Source organism: Mytilus galloprovincialis, chromosome 1, assembly GCF_965363235.1.
Source record: "Mytilus galloprovincialis chromosome 1, xbMytGall1.hap1.1, whole genome shotgun sequence".
NCBI lineage: Eukaryota > Metazoa > Mollusca > Bivalvia > Mytilida > Mytilidae > Mytilus > Mytilus galloprovincialis.
In genome coordinates this window covers 117063969-117081971 of record NC_134838.1, presented here as the reverse complement: position 1 = coordinate 117081971, position 18003 = coordinate 117063969, and the positions used below count along the sequence as shown (strand labels likewise).

Below are 18003 nucleotides of genomic sequence, written 5' to 3'. Positions count from 1 at the left end.
ATAAAATAAGCAAATATGAAGGTTAAATAAATTAAGCACAAATAAGGATCAAATTGAAATAAAACAGCACATTGAAATACAGCCCTTCCAAATGTTATATTAGCACATCAATAAAAACAATGGGGTTATATAATGAATTTCTTACACATGCATTATCATTGCTATTCTGCAACCAGGATTTTTTTAAAAAGGAGGGGGTAATTCCCACTAAAGCGATAAACAATCAAAGAAAATTATTTGATGATTTTACTAAAAATTTACATATTGTAAACAACATAATTTATTCTTGGGTGATCAATTTAGGGCGAACACCACTGACACACCCACCACTACGTCTGTATGATATCTGCCACTGGCACCCATCATCATCATACTGATACTAAGTGAAACACATGTCCCATCTTTCTTTATACAAGTTAATGATATGAAAAATACCTGTGGCACAATTGTTCTCCCATTCTCACATGTTGCTTCAAAATCCAAAACCAGAAAATATTTAAAAGGTTGTGGCTGTAAATTATTTGTGCCCTGTAAATTTGTATCAGAAACTGCTGCCATGTTTATACAATTAGTTGATACTGCAATATGTTGTCTGAAAATTCGTTGTACTATCGGTTTCATGAGATTGCATGATGTTTTGTAAATACACATGACAACTTCTACTTTTGGTTTCGTTTCAAAACTACGACTTCCGGTTTGGTCATGTGATTGATATTTTCCCTTGACCTTGATCATGCTGAACATCAATAAAGATGAGATCATTCAATACAAATGATTCTGAATGGCATATCTGGTAAATATTTCAGATAGTTTCTCCTGAGTTTTTCAGAAGGTGATCATAAATGTGATGATAACTTTAAAAATTGAATATTTGTCCACTTAACCCAACATAAGCGCAGGAATCTGAGATCAGCTCACAAATGTCTAAAATTGATACAAAATGACAGATGATTAAGGAATTTGACCATAATATTCCACCATTTGCAATATATTTAAGTGTATGGACAGAAATTATAAGGATATTTATAAAGGGGACAAATGCTGATTGTATACACAAGATTGGTTGTACTTTTAAGAATTTTTTTTTAGGGTTTGACAAATTTTTTACACCTTATCGCTATTTCGAAATCTGTTTGCCTTGACATAAGAATCTGTTTATGGTTGAACTATTGACGTCATACAACAATCAATTTTCCATTTTGGCATCAGATATTTTCTATTAAGACATCAACATTTTACGAGAACTTTTGTGATGTTCAGTAATGTCCAGAGGACAAATAGTGATAAGGTGAATTATATATGTTGCAACAAGGTATTGGTGAATAAAGTAACTAATCTGAATGTAGCTGAATTCATCCTAAGACTTTGGTGCATCCTTGTGAAGCCTTCGACTGATTGTATGCTGAAAACTTTTCCCTCCTGGTGCATATATCCCTATTTGGATATGTGTGATTCTTGACATTGCAGATGTAAAGACTCCTATTGTCAACATCATGATGTAATGATCTAAACACAAAGGTACAGGCTTGGTATGCCATATATAAAAACAATGTTGACACAAATTGTCAACATCGCTTTGTGTATGAAGTAAACTATGTAAAAAAAGGTATAGACTTAGTAAAAAGTATGAACACAATGTTGCCTTGCTACTGTTAACATGTCTATGATGTAAACTCAGAGATACTTGGTATACAATACTTGCTACTGTCAATATTGCAATGTCTACAATTGGAACAATGTAGACACAAAGGTATAGACTTGTTACATAAACAATATAAGCAGGATCTTGACTTGCTATTGTCAACATACATGTAGCAATTTCTACTATGTAAACAATATAAACACAAGTTATAGATAAATTAAACAATGTAAACACAATAATGACAAGTGAAGTAAGCATTGCAATGTCAACAATGTGCGCTGGGCATACTTAAAAAAACTGGGTTAATAAAAACCTTTTTACTGGTTTGGTTGCTGACTCTTAAAAAAATTAATTATACATCTTATGATTTTAGGATGAATATCATTTTCTGACATATTCAAAACAATGGATAGTTTGATAGTTGACCTTGACAAGGTGCTGGATGACTTTGAAGCAGAAGGTAATATTAACAGTTTTACATCATGGAACTAGTTTATGTGATTAGATTAATTATGACTGATTTCAAATTTAAGCAAATAACCAGTTTTTATATGACTGCAAAATTTTTGCAGTTGAATAATGTTATCACGCTATCAGGGTCATCATTGTTTGAAGACATTTGGTTCCAGATAATAGCTTTAGTGTAAGTGTATGTATCTGTATGAAATTGTACCACAAGGTTCCAAGGGGTTATTCTTGTAGATGTTTAGGAATAAGGGACCGCCATAAAGGGAGAAAAAAACTAGGATTTTCTGGTTTCCGAATTTATGAACAAGATTTTCTTTTTTTATTAAAATGTATTACTCATACATTTTGATAGTATTTATTCTTGATCATGAATTTATAAAATTGCTTAGTTTATTTTCTAGTTAAATTGATGATAAATAAAATTGCTAATATGGAACTTTCTAACAACTAATAACTTCTGTAAGTGCCATGTTTAGCATAGCGCACCAATTTCCCATCAGAAAAGTAATTTTTGAAGTTTTTGTAAACTTTTTGGTTTGTTGTTGGTTTATCTTTTAATCCCTAACCTGTAGAGCCAGCTAAAATGCAACATAAACTATATAAAGGGAAGTAAGATACACATTAGTCAGACTTAGGTCATATTTAATCTTTTATTACCAAAATGTTTTTATACAGTTGCAAACTCATGTGAATAAATTTGTTTAGTAAATTTATGTCAATTTTCAGAGTCCACAAGTAGAAAACCTACTGGAAATGTGTCATCTGAATATGCAACTTATCTCTCCAAAAATGAGGATCATTCTTGGGAAGAAGTAAGTCGAGCACCGGCAGGTTCTGCTCCTAATTGGAAGAGAAACAGCAAAGATGAATATCTGTCCTTTATTGATTATGGTGAACCTTATGAACCAGCAAGTAATTTTGATTTGTCTGAGGCAGACTTTGCACCATCATTGAAAACAAAAACAGAGACTGTATCATCCAAATTCAGCAATGTCATAACAAATGGACATGTTGAAACGGTTGAAAATGGAAATTTTGACTTTGGTCACAAAAATCCTGATAGATTATTACATACCACTAAACCTGGTGATTTAACACTAACAATGAATGGTTACCATGACAATAAATCTGCACCAATGCATATGCATAATGAAAACAATAGTCAGATGATTGATTTACATGGTTGTGAAACTTCTGATTTAACAGAAAATGAATTCGGAAATGTAGATCGAAGTGTGAACTTTGACGACACTTATAACAAATTTCCTATTCAGGTAGTGGATATATTCACACCTGTATCTGAGGATGTACCTCAAATACCTTCATCTACAACATATCAACAGAATGCCATACCAAATAACTTTTATCAAAGTAACGGGAAGGATAATGTGGAAGAAAATATTCATGTAAATTTAAATGAAAGTGTACCAGTGAATAGTCATGATAGTGCAATATCTCATGATATAAATATTTCAAAAGTTCCATCAGTGAGGAACGAAGATTTAACCAAGAACAAACCTATGGAAATGATTCATAATAATTTGCATGCCAAAACTCAGTCATCGTCTTCTCATACATCAGAAAAGAGAGTCAATGAGATAAAGTCAGTTAACACTGAGCTATCATCCTCACTTACTTCAGACAATACAAAAACTGACTTACAGCCAGTAAAAACTGAGCTTTCAACATCATCAAAGACAGACAATAGAATAACTGAGTTACAGTCAGTTAAAACTGAGCTTTCGTCCTCACCTGTGTCAGATAATACAAAAACTGAGTTACAGTCAGAAAAATCTGACTGTTTAAACTCTGAATTAACCAGGAAAAGAACAGATCAAATACAATCAAATCTTGCAGGAAATAATGATAATAAGAAGGCAGATGAAGGATATGATTCTTATGACTGTCTAGGAAGAGATGATGCTAATAGTGTTCTGGTTGTGAAAAGGGAAGCAACACCGACTTTGGACTTATCAGATGTTATTTTTGACAATAATGCATCAATAAATGATAGTGTCAGTGGTGTCCCAAATAACAAACCTTTGGATTCTCCTGAACAGACTACTGTCAAGGCATTGGATAATTGTAAGTTAGAGTCATCTAGTATTTCAAAAACTGCAATACAAGGGAATCAGGTACCAAAGGAACCTTCAGTGAAATCAGATGAGTCTGAAGTCATTGGTTTTGGTCAAGAGGTTAATATTGATGAGGATGACATGGACGATTATCTAAAAGATGTACAAGATGAAAATTCTGTGATTTCAAACTCACTAACATTAAATAGTGATGCCGATTCTGTTCCACCTAGATATTCTCTTATTGATGAACTTCCTAATTTGGGAAAGGAAACATCAAATGAAGATATTCACAGAAGAGATCAAAATGAAGTGCAGGATCATTCCAAAACAGTTGTTATACCACCTAAAATAAGCTTGTCCGAAACACAGGAAGAACTTGAACGAATCTCTGTTGGCGATAATATTCCTATCTGTAGACAAAGTGTTCAGTTAGAAGAATTGAAATCAGCCAGAAATCAGACTGATGGGTTGGATATTCATAATGTGCAACTGCCATCCGTTGAAATGGGTGGGGCAAGACCGAAAGAAATTAATCGACATCCTGATATTCAAAGTATATCAACAATTTCTTCAGAAAATTCAGAAGTTCAGGACAAAGAACAAAAGCATACACAAAATCTGAATGAAAATGGGCTAACTTTAACCGGTGAATTAATCCCAGGGACAGACAATGATTTACAAGTGGTAGATGTTTCAGAAATTGAAAAATCTGATTTTGTAAGTGATCAAAATGGAGATGAGGATAATGATGAAACTCCTGTGATGAGGCGTAATATTCAACCCAGTATTCCATCTGATTTATCACGTCCACATTCATGGGGACCATCAGGCTCCGATACAGTCCCTTTCCCTCACCATAAGCGTCCAAATAGTCTGAATATTCCCCAGCGTGGAGAATTGACTATGACAGGGGAGAGAACTCAGGCACCTTACACATTCCCATACCCACCAGAAGATACAGACGATACAGAGGATGCAGAGGATACAGAAAACCTGACACCAGAAATTCAGGAAGATCTCATTCAGAATGAGGATGTTCAAGGTAATGGTATGATTATTTCATTCACCCTACTTTGTGGTTTCAACAAGAACACAACGAACAAAGAATTATACATTGTAATCATGAAAAATGGAAAACATAATTAAAAAGAAAGTATATCATAAAATAACAGGTTCTATCACTAAATAAACTGTAAATTCAGAAATTATTGCAAGGTTTTTATTACTACGAAAAATGCAACAGGGCTATAATAGCACTGTTTTCAACTCGCATTAAAAAAAATTATACCGGACTTTTCTCCATATCCCAAAAATAAAAATCACATTTAAGTCTAAAATGACAAAAAATCACAATCAAAAATGCAGGCTATAATTTCTGAATTTATAGTAGAAATTGAAACTTGATACATAATTTTACATGTGTTCCTCTTCTCAATAGTAATAAACCCTTTTTGAATATTTTATAACTAAAACTAAAAAACACAGTGTATGTTTGGTTTTTTTTTTACAGTGGTAAATATTGAATGAATTTAATCTGAAACTCCTAAAAATAATTGTGAATTATGAAATTTGTATTCTAACCGTTTGTTTCAGGTGGCCTATTGTTAGATTTACTAAACTTCCACATGAACATCTTTTGTTTTCAGCACCTGATTTTTCTTAAACAGCTCTACTATAAAATTAAGATAGAATTGAAAACTAACTTGTAAGAAATTAGAAAATAATTGCAAGTTTTTTGCTTTAAAACTCAATAGATTTGAGTAAATATAAATTTTTGAGATACATTTGTACATGTATGTGTATGCTATATCAATGAGAAAACATTAATTACAGAATATGCTTCTCTATAAAGATTTCAATTTGTGAGGAAGTCAAACTATTTTCATCATGTTTATGTTACATGTAATCGGCAATTTCTATGTTTAAGCATTTTATGGACATGATTCCACAGTTATTCATCTGGTTTAGTCTCACTTATACTTGACTTTACAAACAAAATGGGTACTGTAAGTTTAGAAATTGTTGCGAGGCTTTTATGAATGCAAATAATGGGACTAGGTGAGTATCCATAGTTATTAGATATTGGCATTCTGATATCTGATATATATGGGTGAGAATTTACTGTCATGAAATTTTTGTTACATCCAAAACTGTCTTTTCAGAAAATTTGAAACTGCTCAGAAAATGAAAAGACCACTGAAAATTAAACCTAGGGATCAAGGCCTTTCCATTTCTGTATGCAAAAAGATAACTTGTTCATGAAACATGATATTAGTGGCATTTTTTCATTTCATTGAATGATGTAACACAGACTCCAAAACTTCTTTTTCATACAGGTTTTCAGAAATTCTATGAACAATTAGACATCTGTGTAGGATAAAGTCTGTTCATTATCTCTTTACAGATTAAATACTAGCAATATTCTGTCTAATTTTGACCCATATTCAAGAAATTTCACTTTTAAACTCATGGATGTAACAGGACACAATTTCGGTTTTCTTTTCATGTTTCTGATTATATCACAATCAATTTTTGGTGAAAGGTTACAGAATATAAGAAATGCATAGTGCAAATAAAAAAAAAAGTTGACTAAATCCAATTGGGTCCTCATACTTTTTTTATTATAAACTATTTTTCAAATTTGTTGTCTTTGTTACATCAAAAATTGATTTAGTTTCAGTGTTACATCATGTTCTGCAGTATCTCTTTTAGCTTAGCCCTTCATGAACCTCTCCTGTATTAATATTGTGGTGCAATGTGAACTAATTTTCATGTGTAAATTGGGTTACTTTTATTGATGAATTTTTCATTAGCCTAAATTTAGACAAAAAAGTCAAGGGTGTAACAATATTATTGCATTGAAATGGTTGTGCCATTCTTTATCTATCAGAAGTCTGTTTACATCAAACTTAGCTGTACCAAATTTGTCAGGTTAACAATCTAGATGATATCAGATTTAGAAATAACTAAACTAATCACAGTAATCCTTCATTACATGTATATTTATGTGGTAAATATAACATTTTATGTACATGATGTAACAAATCTCTGGTTTGCACTTCCTTCAATTTTGCAACCTTGTTTTCTTCATTGAAAGTTGAAAAGACTGCATGTGTTGAATATGGTTGTACAATAGTATGACGTAATGTCATAAATATTTCAAAACATCAATTGAACTTTGCTATTATGTTAATTGGTTCTCTTTTATTTAATTTATTAGTGTTGTATATAAGATGTAACAAATTGACACCATTTTCATGAATGTCAATCACTTGTGTATTTGAAGTTCTTCTACGAAAAACCGTCCATGCACAACATTATACCCAAATATTGGAACAGTTTATCTCCGTGTAAGTCTGCATGTTTTGGACAGGGAACATCTCAAAGCTGTTTTAAGTAACATTTTTCGGATGTAACATTTATGACACCAAATGTTACATCTTCAACTTCTGCAAATATAACCTATTTTCTCGTTTTAATATAACATATATACCCTTTTAAGCACCATGAAATAGTTATCTAACATCTCTTGTTGATATTAATATTCACATACATGTAGCAAAGAGTATTTGAAAGATACATTCAACTGAGACATGTTTTTAACAACAAGATTTTTAAGGACACGATAAATTCAACAAAATGTCCACCAAAAGTCACATTGAAATTTAGTATAAGAAACACTTGCATCAGAAAAAGTGGAATTCTATTGGGGTTATTTATATCATCATCATGCAAGTTTTCTCCCATTCTATGTTTTATTCATTCAGAATCTTAATTTGCCATACATTTTAAGAAATTGTCAGATGTAACACAAATTCCATGACAGTAAATTCTGACCCATATATCTGTGTACAGAATTTTTTGAAATCCCAAATAATTAATGCATGCAATTATTTCTGAATTGACGGTAAAAGGTTTGAAAGTAGCAGCCTTGTCATTAAATTAAATAACTTTGCATAAACAAATTACCAATTGTAATATCTTTTACAGCTGTAGGAGGAGAGCCAATAGATGGGGCTAGTGGAGCATCAGGCCACACCCCTTCACCTGACCCGTCAAGTCCTGAATCACAAGTGGTAGAAACAAGTTTAGGGAAGAGTGCACCTATGTGGATTCCTGACAGTGTTGCTCCAGTGTGTATGGGGTGTGAAGTCAAATTTACATTCACTAAGAGAAGACATCATTGTCGCGCTTGTGGAAAGGTAAAACTTATAGGATGAAGTTTAATTTTATAGTGAATGAAATCATTTATCAGATGTTGACAAATATTTGAATTATGTGTTGAAAAATATCAACCAATCAAACCTCAATTGATAGAGATACATGTAACTGGATATAGTTACCCTCTGTTTGCAGTTTCCCATCTAAGTGATGTTGATATATATAAGGGTGATGGCCAAATGTAAAAGAAAATGCCCTCTTTTGTACTATAAAGCTGTGTGCACAAATTTGCAATAGTCCTATAGCCAATATCTTTAAAATCTGGTTAGATTTTGTACATTACTGATAACCTTAGACTTATTGTGTGTGTAAGACAATTAGTCAGGCTATGACTTACGTATTAATCACAGACCTAATTTTTATTTCACACAGTATTAATTTATGAAAAAGATTTTTAGTTGAATGATGTCTTTTGAGGGGTGTTATAAGAGATCCTGATAGTGCAATATTGATGGTTGTTTCAGGTATTCTGTTCAGCATGTTGTAGCTTGAAGAGTCGTTTACCATACATGGAGAACAAAGAAGCCAGAGTGTGTGTAGAATGTAATCGACAGATTTCAATAGGTTTGTTATCACAGTTATCTCTGTAAATTTCTTATCAAGTTCAGGAAAAGCTTGACAAGAATTCATTGAAGAAACTAATAAGTTAAATGGTATTGTTTGTGAAAATATCAGTAAAAGACATTTGCTTTCAAATTAAGCAACCCGTACATAATTGATGTAGCTTCTAAGGTATACTCAATACAAGTTTTATTAACATCCTTTTCTATGGTTGAAAATTGATTTGAGTGCTAGAAAATTGAAGTACCCGTAAATTATTCAATTTCTGTCAAAATTGTGGGGGAAAAAACATTTTTTTGTGAAAAATTTGTGTATATTTATTAGTAATTTCAGAGATTTCTTGGAAAGCGTTGGAATGCTGCAGGTGGAATGTTTTATGCATAATGTTATGCCCATAGTCAAATATTCATTTCTTTCTGCTATCCTTTATTAAGAGATTAATTTATTTTGATAATTGAATTTGATAAGAATGTATTGAATGACTTAATAATATTACTTTGGACTGGTAATTGCTTTGCTTATTTTTTTATTTATTCATAAAACTTTTACTTGCAGCTTAGCTAGAACAAAGTTATATATTATTTTGTAATGCATGTATTTTCTCTAATGACAAGTTTGTATCATCAAGATAAAGATCGTACCTTAAAAAAAGAAAGAAAAAACTTGGCAATTTACACATGCAAACAAACATTTACATTTGGAGACATGTTTTCCCCGTTGTATGAAATTGTACACTGATGTACAATGTTGTATTTAGAAAACAGCCCTATCTTTGACCTCTTACAGTTGATATGAAAGCAAATACAGTGACACACTCAAAGTCTGCATATCCAGTTTATACCATAAACTGGCATTTTTTTAAATGATCATTTACAATAAGAATTTATAGGACAAAGCATTTTTTTTTTAAAAAGACAACTATAAAATACACATATCTGCAAAAATATCTGAGGGACTTCTCCTATTGTACATAACAGTTGTCTTACTGGGCTGCTGGAACATAATTCTGACTAGGCTAATGGATCTGATCACTTATAGGTCAACTATTTTATTTATTGTCAAAACTACTCATATATGTACATAATTTCCTACAAGTAGTCAAATCTATTCAGATTGTTAAAGGACCCCTTTTTAAAACAAGAAGCAGTTAAATTTAACATCATTCAGATAAGGATGTACTTAGGTGAAATTAAAAATCTAGAATTTAACATAGATACTTTAAATCAGAAGTGAACAAAATAAGCTAGAAATATTAATAGGTTATGGAGCTCCTTTTTGTGATATTTGATTTTTTTTAAATGTCGGGAAAAGGCTGACATGGACTTTTACCTTTGTCCTTATATTTGCATTCACATTATTTAGGTCTCAAATCATAAGAAAAGAAATCCAGAATCTGACTAAATTTGGATCAATGACCATTTAAGAGCTATTGAAGTCTTATATGAAAATAAAATTGGGTGTTATGGGGCAAAATACCCTCTATCTTAGGAAAAAACTCAAACAGCTGACAAAAATTCCAAAACCTGATCTAAGTACATCCTTAAAACTGAAAGAATCTTTGTAAATATTACTGAATTTACATGAGCAGTTAGAATTTTCGATTCCACTAAAAGCTAGTAATTATGTGCCCTTAACTTCAGTGGCCAGTAATCTGAATAGAGTAATCTACATGTATATACATGGGTGGTTTTTCATTTTGTTTAATGTTAATAGCTTTGATGTTGGCAACATGCTTTTTTGACAATGCTTTTTCTGCTTGGTTATTCTTAGCTGAACTGTCGAGCAGTGGTACTCCTAATCCTAACAACCCCAGTGAATATTGCTCGGTTATTCCTCCCTCGCAGCAAGCTAGTGCACGTTCACAGCCTCCCTCAGTTCTCGTGCCTGCCAGTGTATTAAAACGAGAAGGTGAGTTTCTTTTATAATTTCCTTTTTCATATTGAATGGCTTATAATTTTTTTATCTGCAAAATATATGTTTCAGTACAAATTGGAATTTAGTATGATCTAGAATCTGTTACCACCTAGTACAAATCAAAATTCCATTATTTCTAGTAGGTAGTAGTACCTCCAAATGAAATTAAATTATTATAAAAAAGAACATTTCGTGTTACAATTTATTTTTTTGACTGCATTCAGGCACAAGGATAAAAAATTAGTACAAATGAAAATTACCAAAACAGTATGACAATGATAAATTATTTCATCCATTATGAAGTTCATTGTAATTTGTTTTTTTTTTGGCAATGTTAAAACGTAAGAAAGAGAAAATGTAAACAATGCATCAAAAGTAAATCCAGGAAAACAACACTTGTAAAAAATTATATTAAAGTTTATACAATATATCAATATTGCTACAATGCAGATTCTTGCAATCAATGTTGATTTATGAACAGTTACTGTAATTGTGCATGAAAGCTTAATTTTAAATGTTGTCCATATTGTTAAAGCCAAAATTGTTTGCTTAACAAAATCCCATTAACAAAATTTAGCAAATATTAGGTATTCCATCAGATTTAGTTTGTAAAAAATATTGATTATATATCCAGTGGCAGTTCCAGAAATTTTCATAAGAGGGGGCCACTAACTGCCTAAGAGGGGGCCCACTCCAGTCATGCTTTAGTGATTCCCTATATAATCATCCAAATTTTTCCCACAAATGGTGCACAAGGGCTCCCTCTTAAATCTGCCTTTAATTTCATTTTCTATCATTCAGGTATTTTCTTTTCTTACTTACCCAGTACAATCTTGATTCACACTAACAATTATTGTCAGTCCCAGTACAATCTTGATTCACACTAACAATTATTGTCAGTCCAAGTACAATCTTGATTCATACTAACAATTATTGTCCGTGATACTCTGGATAATACTAAAGAAAATTGTACAATTCAAGATCCTCCTGATTTCAATAAGTATGTATGGGTTTATAAATCTGTGGTGTAAATCACATTTCTGATATTTACTATAAGACATCAGTATTCTTATTTGTACTTGGAGGGTTCTGAATTTTACTATATTCTGATTTATACTGTAACATATATATATGAACATTTTCATCCTTTAAACATATTTCAATTGTCAAAAAATTCACAATATTAGATAAATCCTTCCTTATATTCCAAGTTTGATAACATAAGTAAAATACATGTATGAAGAGTCATAAACATAAGTCTAAGTCTATTTAAATACATACCAATTATCAAAAACATTATTGTACATTCCAAGTTTGATAACATGATTTAGTATGTTTGCAATTTAGAAGTATGATAGTATCATTAACATAAGTGTTGTTTCATATTCCAAGTACAAAATGTTTCATAAACAGGATCAGTCGTCACAAAATCCAAGTAAAAAATGTTTCATAAACAGGATCCGTCGTTACATATTCCAAGAATCAAAAACATGATCAGTCGTCACATTTTCCAAGTTATAATCATAATCAGTCGTCATATTCCTAGTATCATAAACATGATCAGTCTTCACATATTCCAGGTTTCATAAACATGATCATTCCTCGCATATTCCAAGTATCATAAACAAGATCAGTCGTCACATATTCCAAATATCATAAACATGATCAGGTGTCACGTTTTCCAAGTATCATAAACATGATCATTCATCACATATTCCAAATATCATAAACTATTCCAACTATTGTAAACAAGATCAGTCTTTTTACATATTCAAAGTGGTATAAACAAGTGTCCTTTTATTAAAACTGTAGGATAACTGACAAATAACAAAGATATCATAATTATAACATTTAACACCTGTGGATGCTTTTCAGATACCTTTTCAATGTTAATCTCTAATATCCTTGGAATATAAAGTTTTGAATAATTACAAAAATAATTTTACTTTTCATTTCAATATAATTACTAAATTTGGTCATTGTTTCACCTCAACGAAGTTGAAAAGGAGAGACTTTGCCATGCTGTTTCTGGCGGTGACGGCTTCAAAAATTTGGTTGTAAGTGTAGAAAGATGTGTCAAGAACAGTATTCCAATTTCCTGCTGTAGAACTTGATTTGTTTTTGTACCTTTTCATTTGATTTTATAACAGTTGCATTTTGATTTCCTTTGTGTGATATCTTCTACTGCTTATTTCCATTATTGTGATTAATACCAGGAAGTACAAGGCAGACAAATGAGGGCAAACATGTGATGTTCTCTGATGGTATACGACCAGGAGGTGATCTAACAGAACTTGATGGATCTGATACAGCTAACAGACTACCAATGAGACGATCTGGGAGGAGTCAGAAAAAAGTAGAGAAAGGATCCCCAGGTACCAATATATAGAAGCTGAACTAGAGAACAAAAAATGATTCAATTTGTAATAATGTTATCAGTATTAATGCATATAAATTCTACCAATTCTTAGGATGCCTTACAATATTTCTCCAAATAGTTTTGATTTAAAATTGTCAGACATTATAAGTAAATGTATTTGAAAGTTTGATAAAATTGTAAAAGTTTGATGTCTTTTTCGTTAATCAATGACTTAAGTTTTTTCTTATACAATGGTATAATGATAACACTTTGTCAAACAGAGGAGAATGTGAATGAAATGAGGACTTAAATTTTGAATTTCAACAAAAAATGGTGAAGTCTATATAAAAATTTATTCACAAAGTTCCACATAAGGGTTAATAAATGTATGTGTATCTCTAGATGCCCTGCATATACATTTCCCTTACACAAATCAACTGGATAAGTTGTTTTTTTCTAACTTTATTGAACCAGATATGCCTGCAGTTCATGAAATTGAATATCATATTGGTTAACTCAATATGTAGTGTCTGCTGTTTATATTTCAATATTTTTACTGAGTTCATGATAATTGCGTTGTTAACAAACATTTCTTGTATTAGATACATGTAAACTAAGTCATATTTTTAATTATTTTTCAAAACTTGTTGGATAATATCTTTATATTTGTACTTGTATCCTCTAAGAGCCTATTTATGTAAAAATCCTGTAAACCTTTCTTTCAGATGCAGCTCATCGTCAGGTGGCGAGAAAGTTACGAGCTGGTGAAGCTAGGAGACATTTGTGTTTGATTCCTGAGACTGGTCTCCCTCCTGTCATCATATCTACGGGTGAAAAGGGAGGTAACTACAGTGAGATAAACACATAGAAGTCAATAAATAGAACATAGAAATACTTCTGATAAAAAATGTTCATAAAATAAAATGAGAATATTTGTGGTCTGTCTAAATTTGTCAAGGACATATAGGCTTTTGGCTGAGTTGCTTAAAGTGCAAAACCAGCTTATAGATCTACAATCTAGCAGGGAAATTAATCAACCTCTCCTACTCAGTCTGCACCAAATAATTTTCCAACTACTAGTGCGAAAACCAATGTTCCAACATTTTTCTTATCTGTCTAAACAAAGTTTTACAAATACTAGTCTGGGGCATGGAACTAGTGAATATCGGTATACTAGTCTGGGGCATGGAACTAGTGAATAACGGTATACTAGTCTGGGGCATGGAATTAGTGAATAACGGTTCATACTGTTTACAGGTCATTGGTTCTTATTAATGTGTCTTTAATTTTGCATTTATGTTATATTTAATGAGTAAGCTTTCTCCTATAGGCATTACTGACTTCACAACTTTTATATTTTCAGGTTATACAACAGAAGAGAATCCAGAAATAGAAAAGATAATGCCTCAAATCAAAGGTATTGTTATAATAGCTATAAACCTCAGTCTATTATCAAATCACATGATTATATTCTTATTGCTTATTTACAGTAAAAACTTATATCTTCATTTGGATGTTATGGCCTTACTTATGTTCTTATTACCAAACATGACATTATGTAAATATAAAAAAAGGGGATGTGGTATGCTGAGACAGTTATACATTAAAGACCAAGGCACAACTTTTGAGTGGTTTATTAGCAAAAAAATTTTATTAAGTTTCAATAATGAAGTACTGTGGATTCATTATTATTCGTTGAATACCAATTTTCGTGGGTTTCGTGGGTACAGGTGAACCAAGAATTCAAATGTTCAACGAATAACATATTTTCAATAGACCCTTGTACATGTATACAAAGATTTGCAAAACCACGAAATCAGATGTCCACGAATATGCAAGTTTTCAGCAATCCACGAAAATTGATACCAACGAAAATAAATGAATCCACAGTAAACAAACATGTATGTAAAAATAATAACAGTACTTTTGCAGCCAGCTTAATGTGTATTGATATTTTTGTTCTATTTATAGATGAAGAAGCAGACCCTGTGATATTTGCCTTGAATGCCAATTTATTTGTACTAGTAAAAATTATTAACTGTAAGTAAAATTATCTACATTTAGGATTAGCTTATTCTTTGTGGTAGATGCTCATAAATGAGTAGTAAATGTATTGACTTTAAATAAGATGTTACTGTGTTAATACTAAATAATAAATACTATTCTTCAACAACAACCAAAAAAATGTGATTTATGATGTTCCAAGTGTTCCAATAAAAACAATATTCAAAGATCTAAATACAGGGTTAAATATGTAACCTTTTAGAATGATTTTATTTAAAGGATCAATAAGTTTACCAAGATCATTTCTAATTCCCGGGAACTGTATGTCTTATTTGTCAATTTTTTTATATAAAGAGTCATACAGTTTCGAAATGAGATATTTATATATTTATATTTACAGTGGATTGTTGTGTCAATCGTACCTGTTGGTGCTTTACATCCAAAGGAATGTGCAACGTTGGACAAGATGAAATTGTGTTTGTTTTAGAAGTTACACCAGATGAAGAAATGATACCGCTCGACATATTACGTCACTTTTACACTATCTATGAAGAGGCTGGCAAAGGTATTCATAAACTTGATATTAGTGACAACAACTGGTTGTATATACATTCTTTATAAAATTGTCCATTGACAATATATATGTGGATTAATAAACCAGAAATAAGTAAAACCTTATTCATGTCTTAGAAAGACAGAATGACAAAAAATAGTTTTCTGTTTTCTAGTTGCATTCTTACCTTACACTTAAATTTCATTTTTTTACTGGAAAACATGGCTGCAGATTAGGTTCTTTAGTTTATTGATAATTTCTATTATTATTTTTTTCATTTTTTTTTTAATTTCACAAAGTTATAAATATTAAATAAACATAAAAGTGGGACCACACAGGAAAATTCTTGTGTTGTTGAATATATGAGGTTCAAGAGTCATTAAAAAAGTACAGACACTGAATACTAAAGCTAAAATGATTTATTACATACATGAACAATTTTAAAAAACAAATGTGCATGAAATGAACATTTCAACATCTTGAATTTTAATCTAAGCTCGTAGACGTAGAAAAAGAAGGAAAAAAATAAAGTTTGGTAAGAAAATTATTTTTAACTTCTATTATATAATGTTCAACAGTGCATGCTGTTTTTCAAAAATTAACAACTTAATTGAAAACTTTGCTAAGTATCTATTTGAATATTAAAATATCTATAGCCATCGGTCTCACCTTACCGAATAGCACGAACGGACCCCTAACAGATGAAAATAAAAGTTGTCTAAAATTATTATACGTTGGGAGTAATTTGATGTACTGACCGAATAAAACGGACGTGTAACGGATGCATAATGGACACACACCGGATATGCAACGTATGAGAAACGGACACATACCGGACAGAACGGATGTCGAACGTACATCCAATGGACGAGTACCGCATAAAACGGACATCTAACGGAAGCGTACCGGATAAAACAGATGAACAAGATATACGGAAAAATCAAATAATAATACATGTAAATAGCATATATATTCAAAATGTTTCTGTGTAACTTGTTCTTGTTTTGGTTTATTCTTCAAAATTCCGCCAAAAGGCAGTGTCTGGCCTGAATAAGAACTGCTTGATTGTGAAGACGTGCCTATACTCTAAGATCGATTATGAATAATAAGAATTCATGAACCTTAAGAAATCTGACATACCAATAATTGGCATTTCTGACGCGAAATTTTCAATTTTATTTATCCGTTTCAGATCTGTTCATCATCCGATTTATCCGTTATACGTCCGGTAGAAGTCTGCTTCTCATCCGTTCAACATCTGTTTTATGCGTGAAACATCCGGTAGAAGTCTGTTGGTAAATTTATCTGCCAGACCTCCAACGGATGTGTAACGGACACGTAACGGATACAAAACGGAAACGAAACGGATGAGTACTGTACAAAACGGACCCTATCGGACATCCGTTCAAAGTTTTGAACATGCTCAAAATTTTCCACCGGACAGTACGGATGTCAATGGATAAAACGTACGCTTAACGGACATGCAACGGATATGGACGGATGTCTAACAGATAAGAAGGGACGTCTAACGGACCTGAACGGATTGAAAAAAAGTTATCCGTTAGGCGTTCGTTCAAGCTATCCGGTAAGGTGTGACCGAGGCTTTACATAAGAATATATTTTAGGTTTGAAGATTTGCACATTTCTTCATTATTCTTTCACGAAAACATTTTTTTTTTCAAGTTTGAATTTGGGCATCGTCTTACTTACATTCTAGTGTTATGCCCCTTTACAAATGGAAAAGTTGCTGAATTTTAAGTTTCCATTCTCTAACTTTAGTCTGCCTCAAAGTTCAAACAAATGATATGAAACATATGTGCAAAGCTTATTACCACAAAACCCAGATCAAGTTTGAATTTTGGTGGCCTCACATTTACTGTTCAAGGGTTATTTCCCTTTACAAACGGAAAAAATGTTTTACATCTTCATACTGCCTTTAATCCTTTGTATGTTTAATATAAAATTTAAAATAACAGAGTAGAGAAAAATCTCATACTGTCTTTTTTTCTTATTCTTATTTTGAATGCACTTGAATGAAAAAGATCATAAAACTTTTTTCTTACAATCATTTAAAATTGAAATCTTTCATTACAGTTTGCCTTGCATGGTTTATAATGCAAAGAATGTATAAAATTTGTCCTGATTGCTTCAAGTTTGTCTGTCATTAGGACTATTCTAGGAACAAATGCAGGGATAAGACAGC

General features: G+C 31.6%; 2 protein-coding genes across 9 annotated transcripts in view; one reads left to right on the top strand and one right to left on the bottom strand.

Moving 5' to 3' along the window:
* Positions 1-691, bottom strand: part of LOC143053860 (ERI1 exoribonuclease 3-like) — a 32063-nt gene extending 31372 nt beyond the window's left edge. The window contains exon 1 of the mRNA XM_076226658.1: positions 436-691. Coding sequence (XP_076082773.1) covers positions 436-651 — 216 coding nt within the window. The 5' untranslated portion in view covers positions 652-691. The remainder of the gene's footprint in view (positions 1-435) is intronic.
* A 20-nt stretch (positions 692-711) lies between these two features.
* The window catches only part of LOC143053753 (uncharacterized), a 29983-nt gene continuing 12691 nt past the window's right edge, over positions 712-18003 (top strand). For 3 of the 8 annotated variants that reach the window (XM_076226565.1, XM_076226534.1, XM_076226584.1), the window contains exons 1-12: positions 712-793; positions 2016-2102; positions 2837-5230; positions 8179-8390; positions 8874-8973; positions 10741-10878; positions 13101-13259; positions 13969-14085; positions 14607-14660; positions 15215-15283; positions 15648-15812; positions 16297-16335. In XM_076226565.1, the coding sequence (XP_076082680.1) occupies positions 2048-2102; positions 2837-5230; positions 8179-8390; positions 8874-8973; positions 10741-10878; positions 13101-13259; positions 13969-14085; positions 14607-14660; positions 15215-15283; positions 15648-15812; positions 16297-16335 (3502 nt within the window). In that variant the 5' untranslated portion in view covers positions 712-793; positions 2016-2047. Of the gene's footprint in view, positions 794-813; positions 833-1302; positions 1519-2015; positions 2103-2836; positions 5231-8178; positions 8391-8873; positions 8974-10740; positions 10879-13100; positions 13260-13968; positions 14086-14606; positions 14661-15214; positions 15284-15647; positions 15813-16296; positions 16336-18003 lie in introns of those variants that run through there. The other 5 variants (XM_076226571.1, XM_076226557.1, XM_076226542.1 and 2 more) reach the window with 4 other exon arrangements.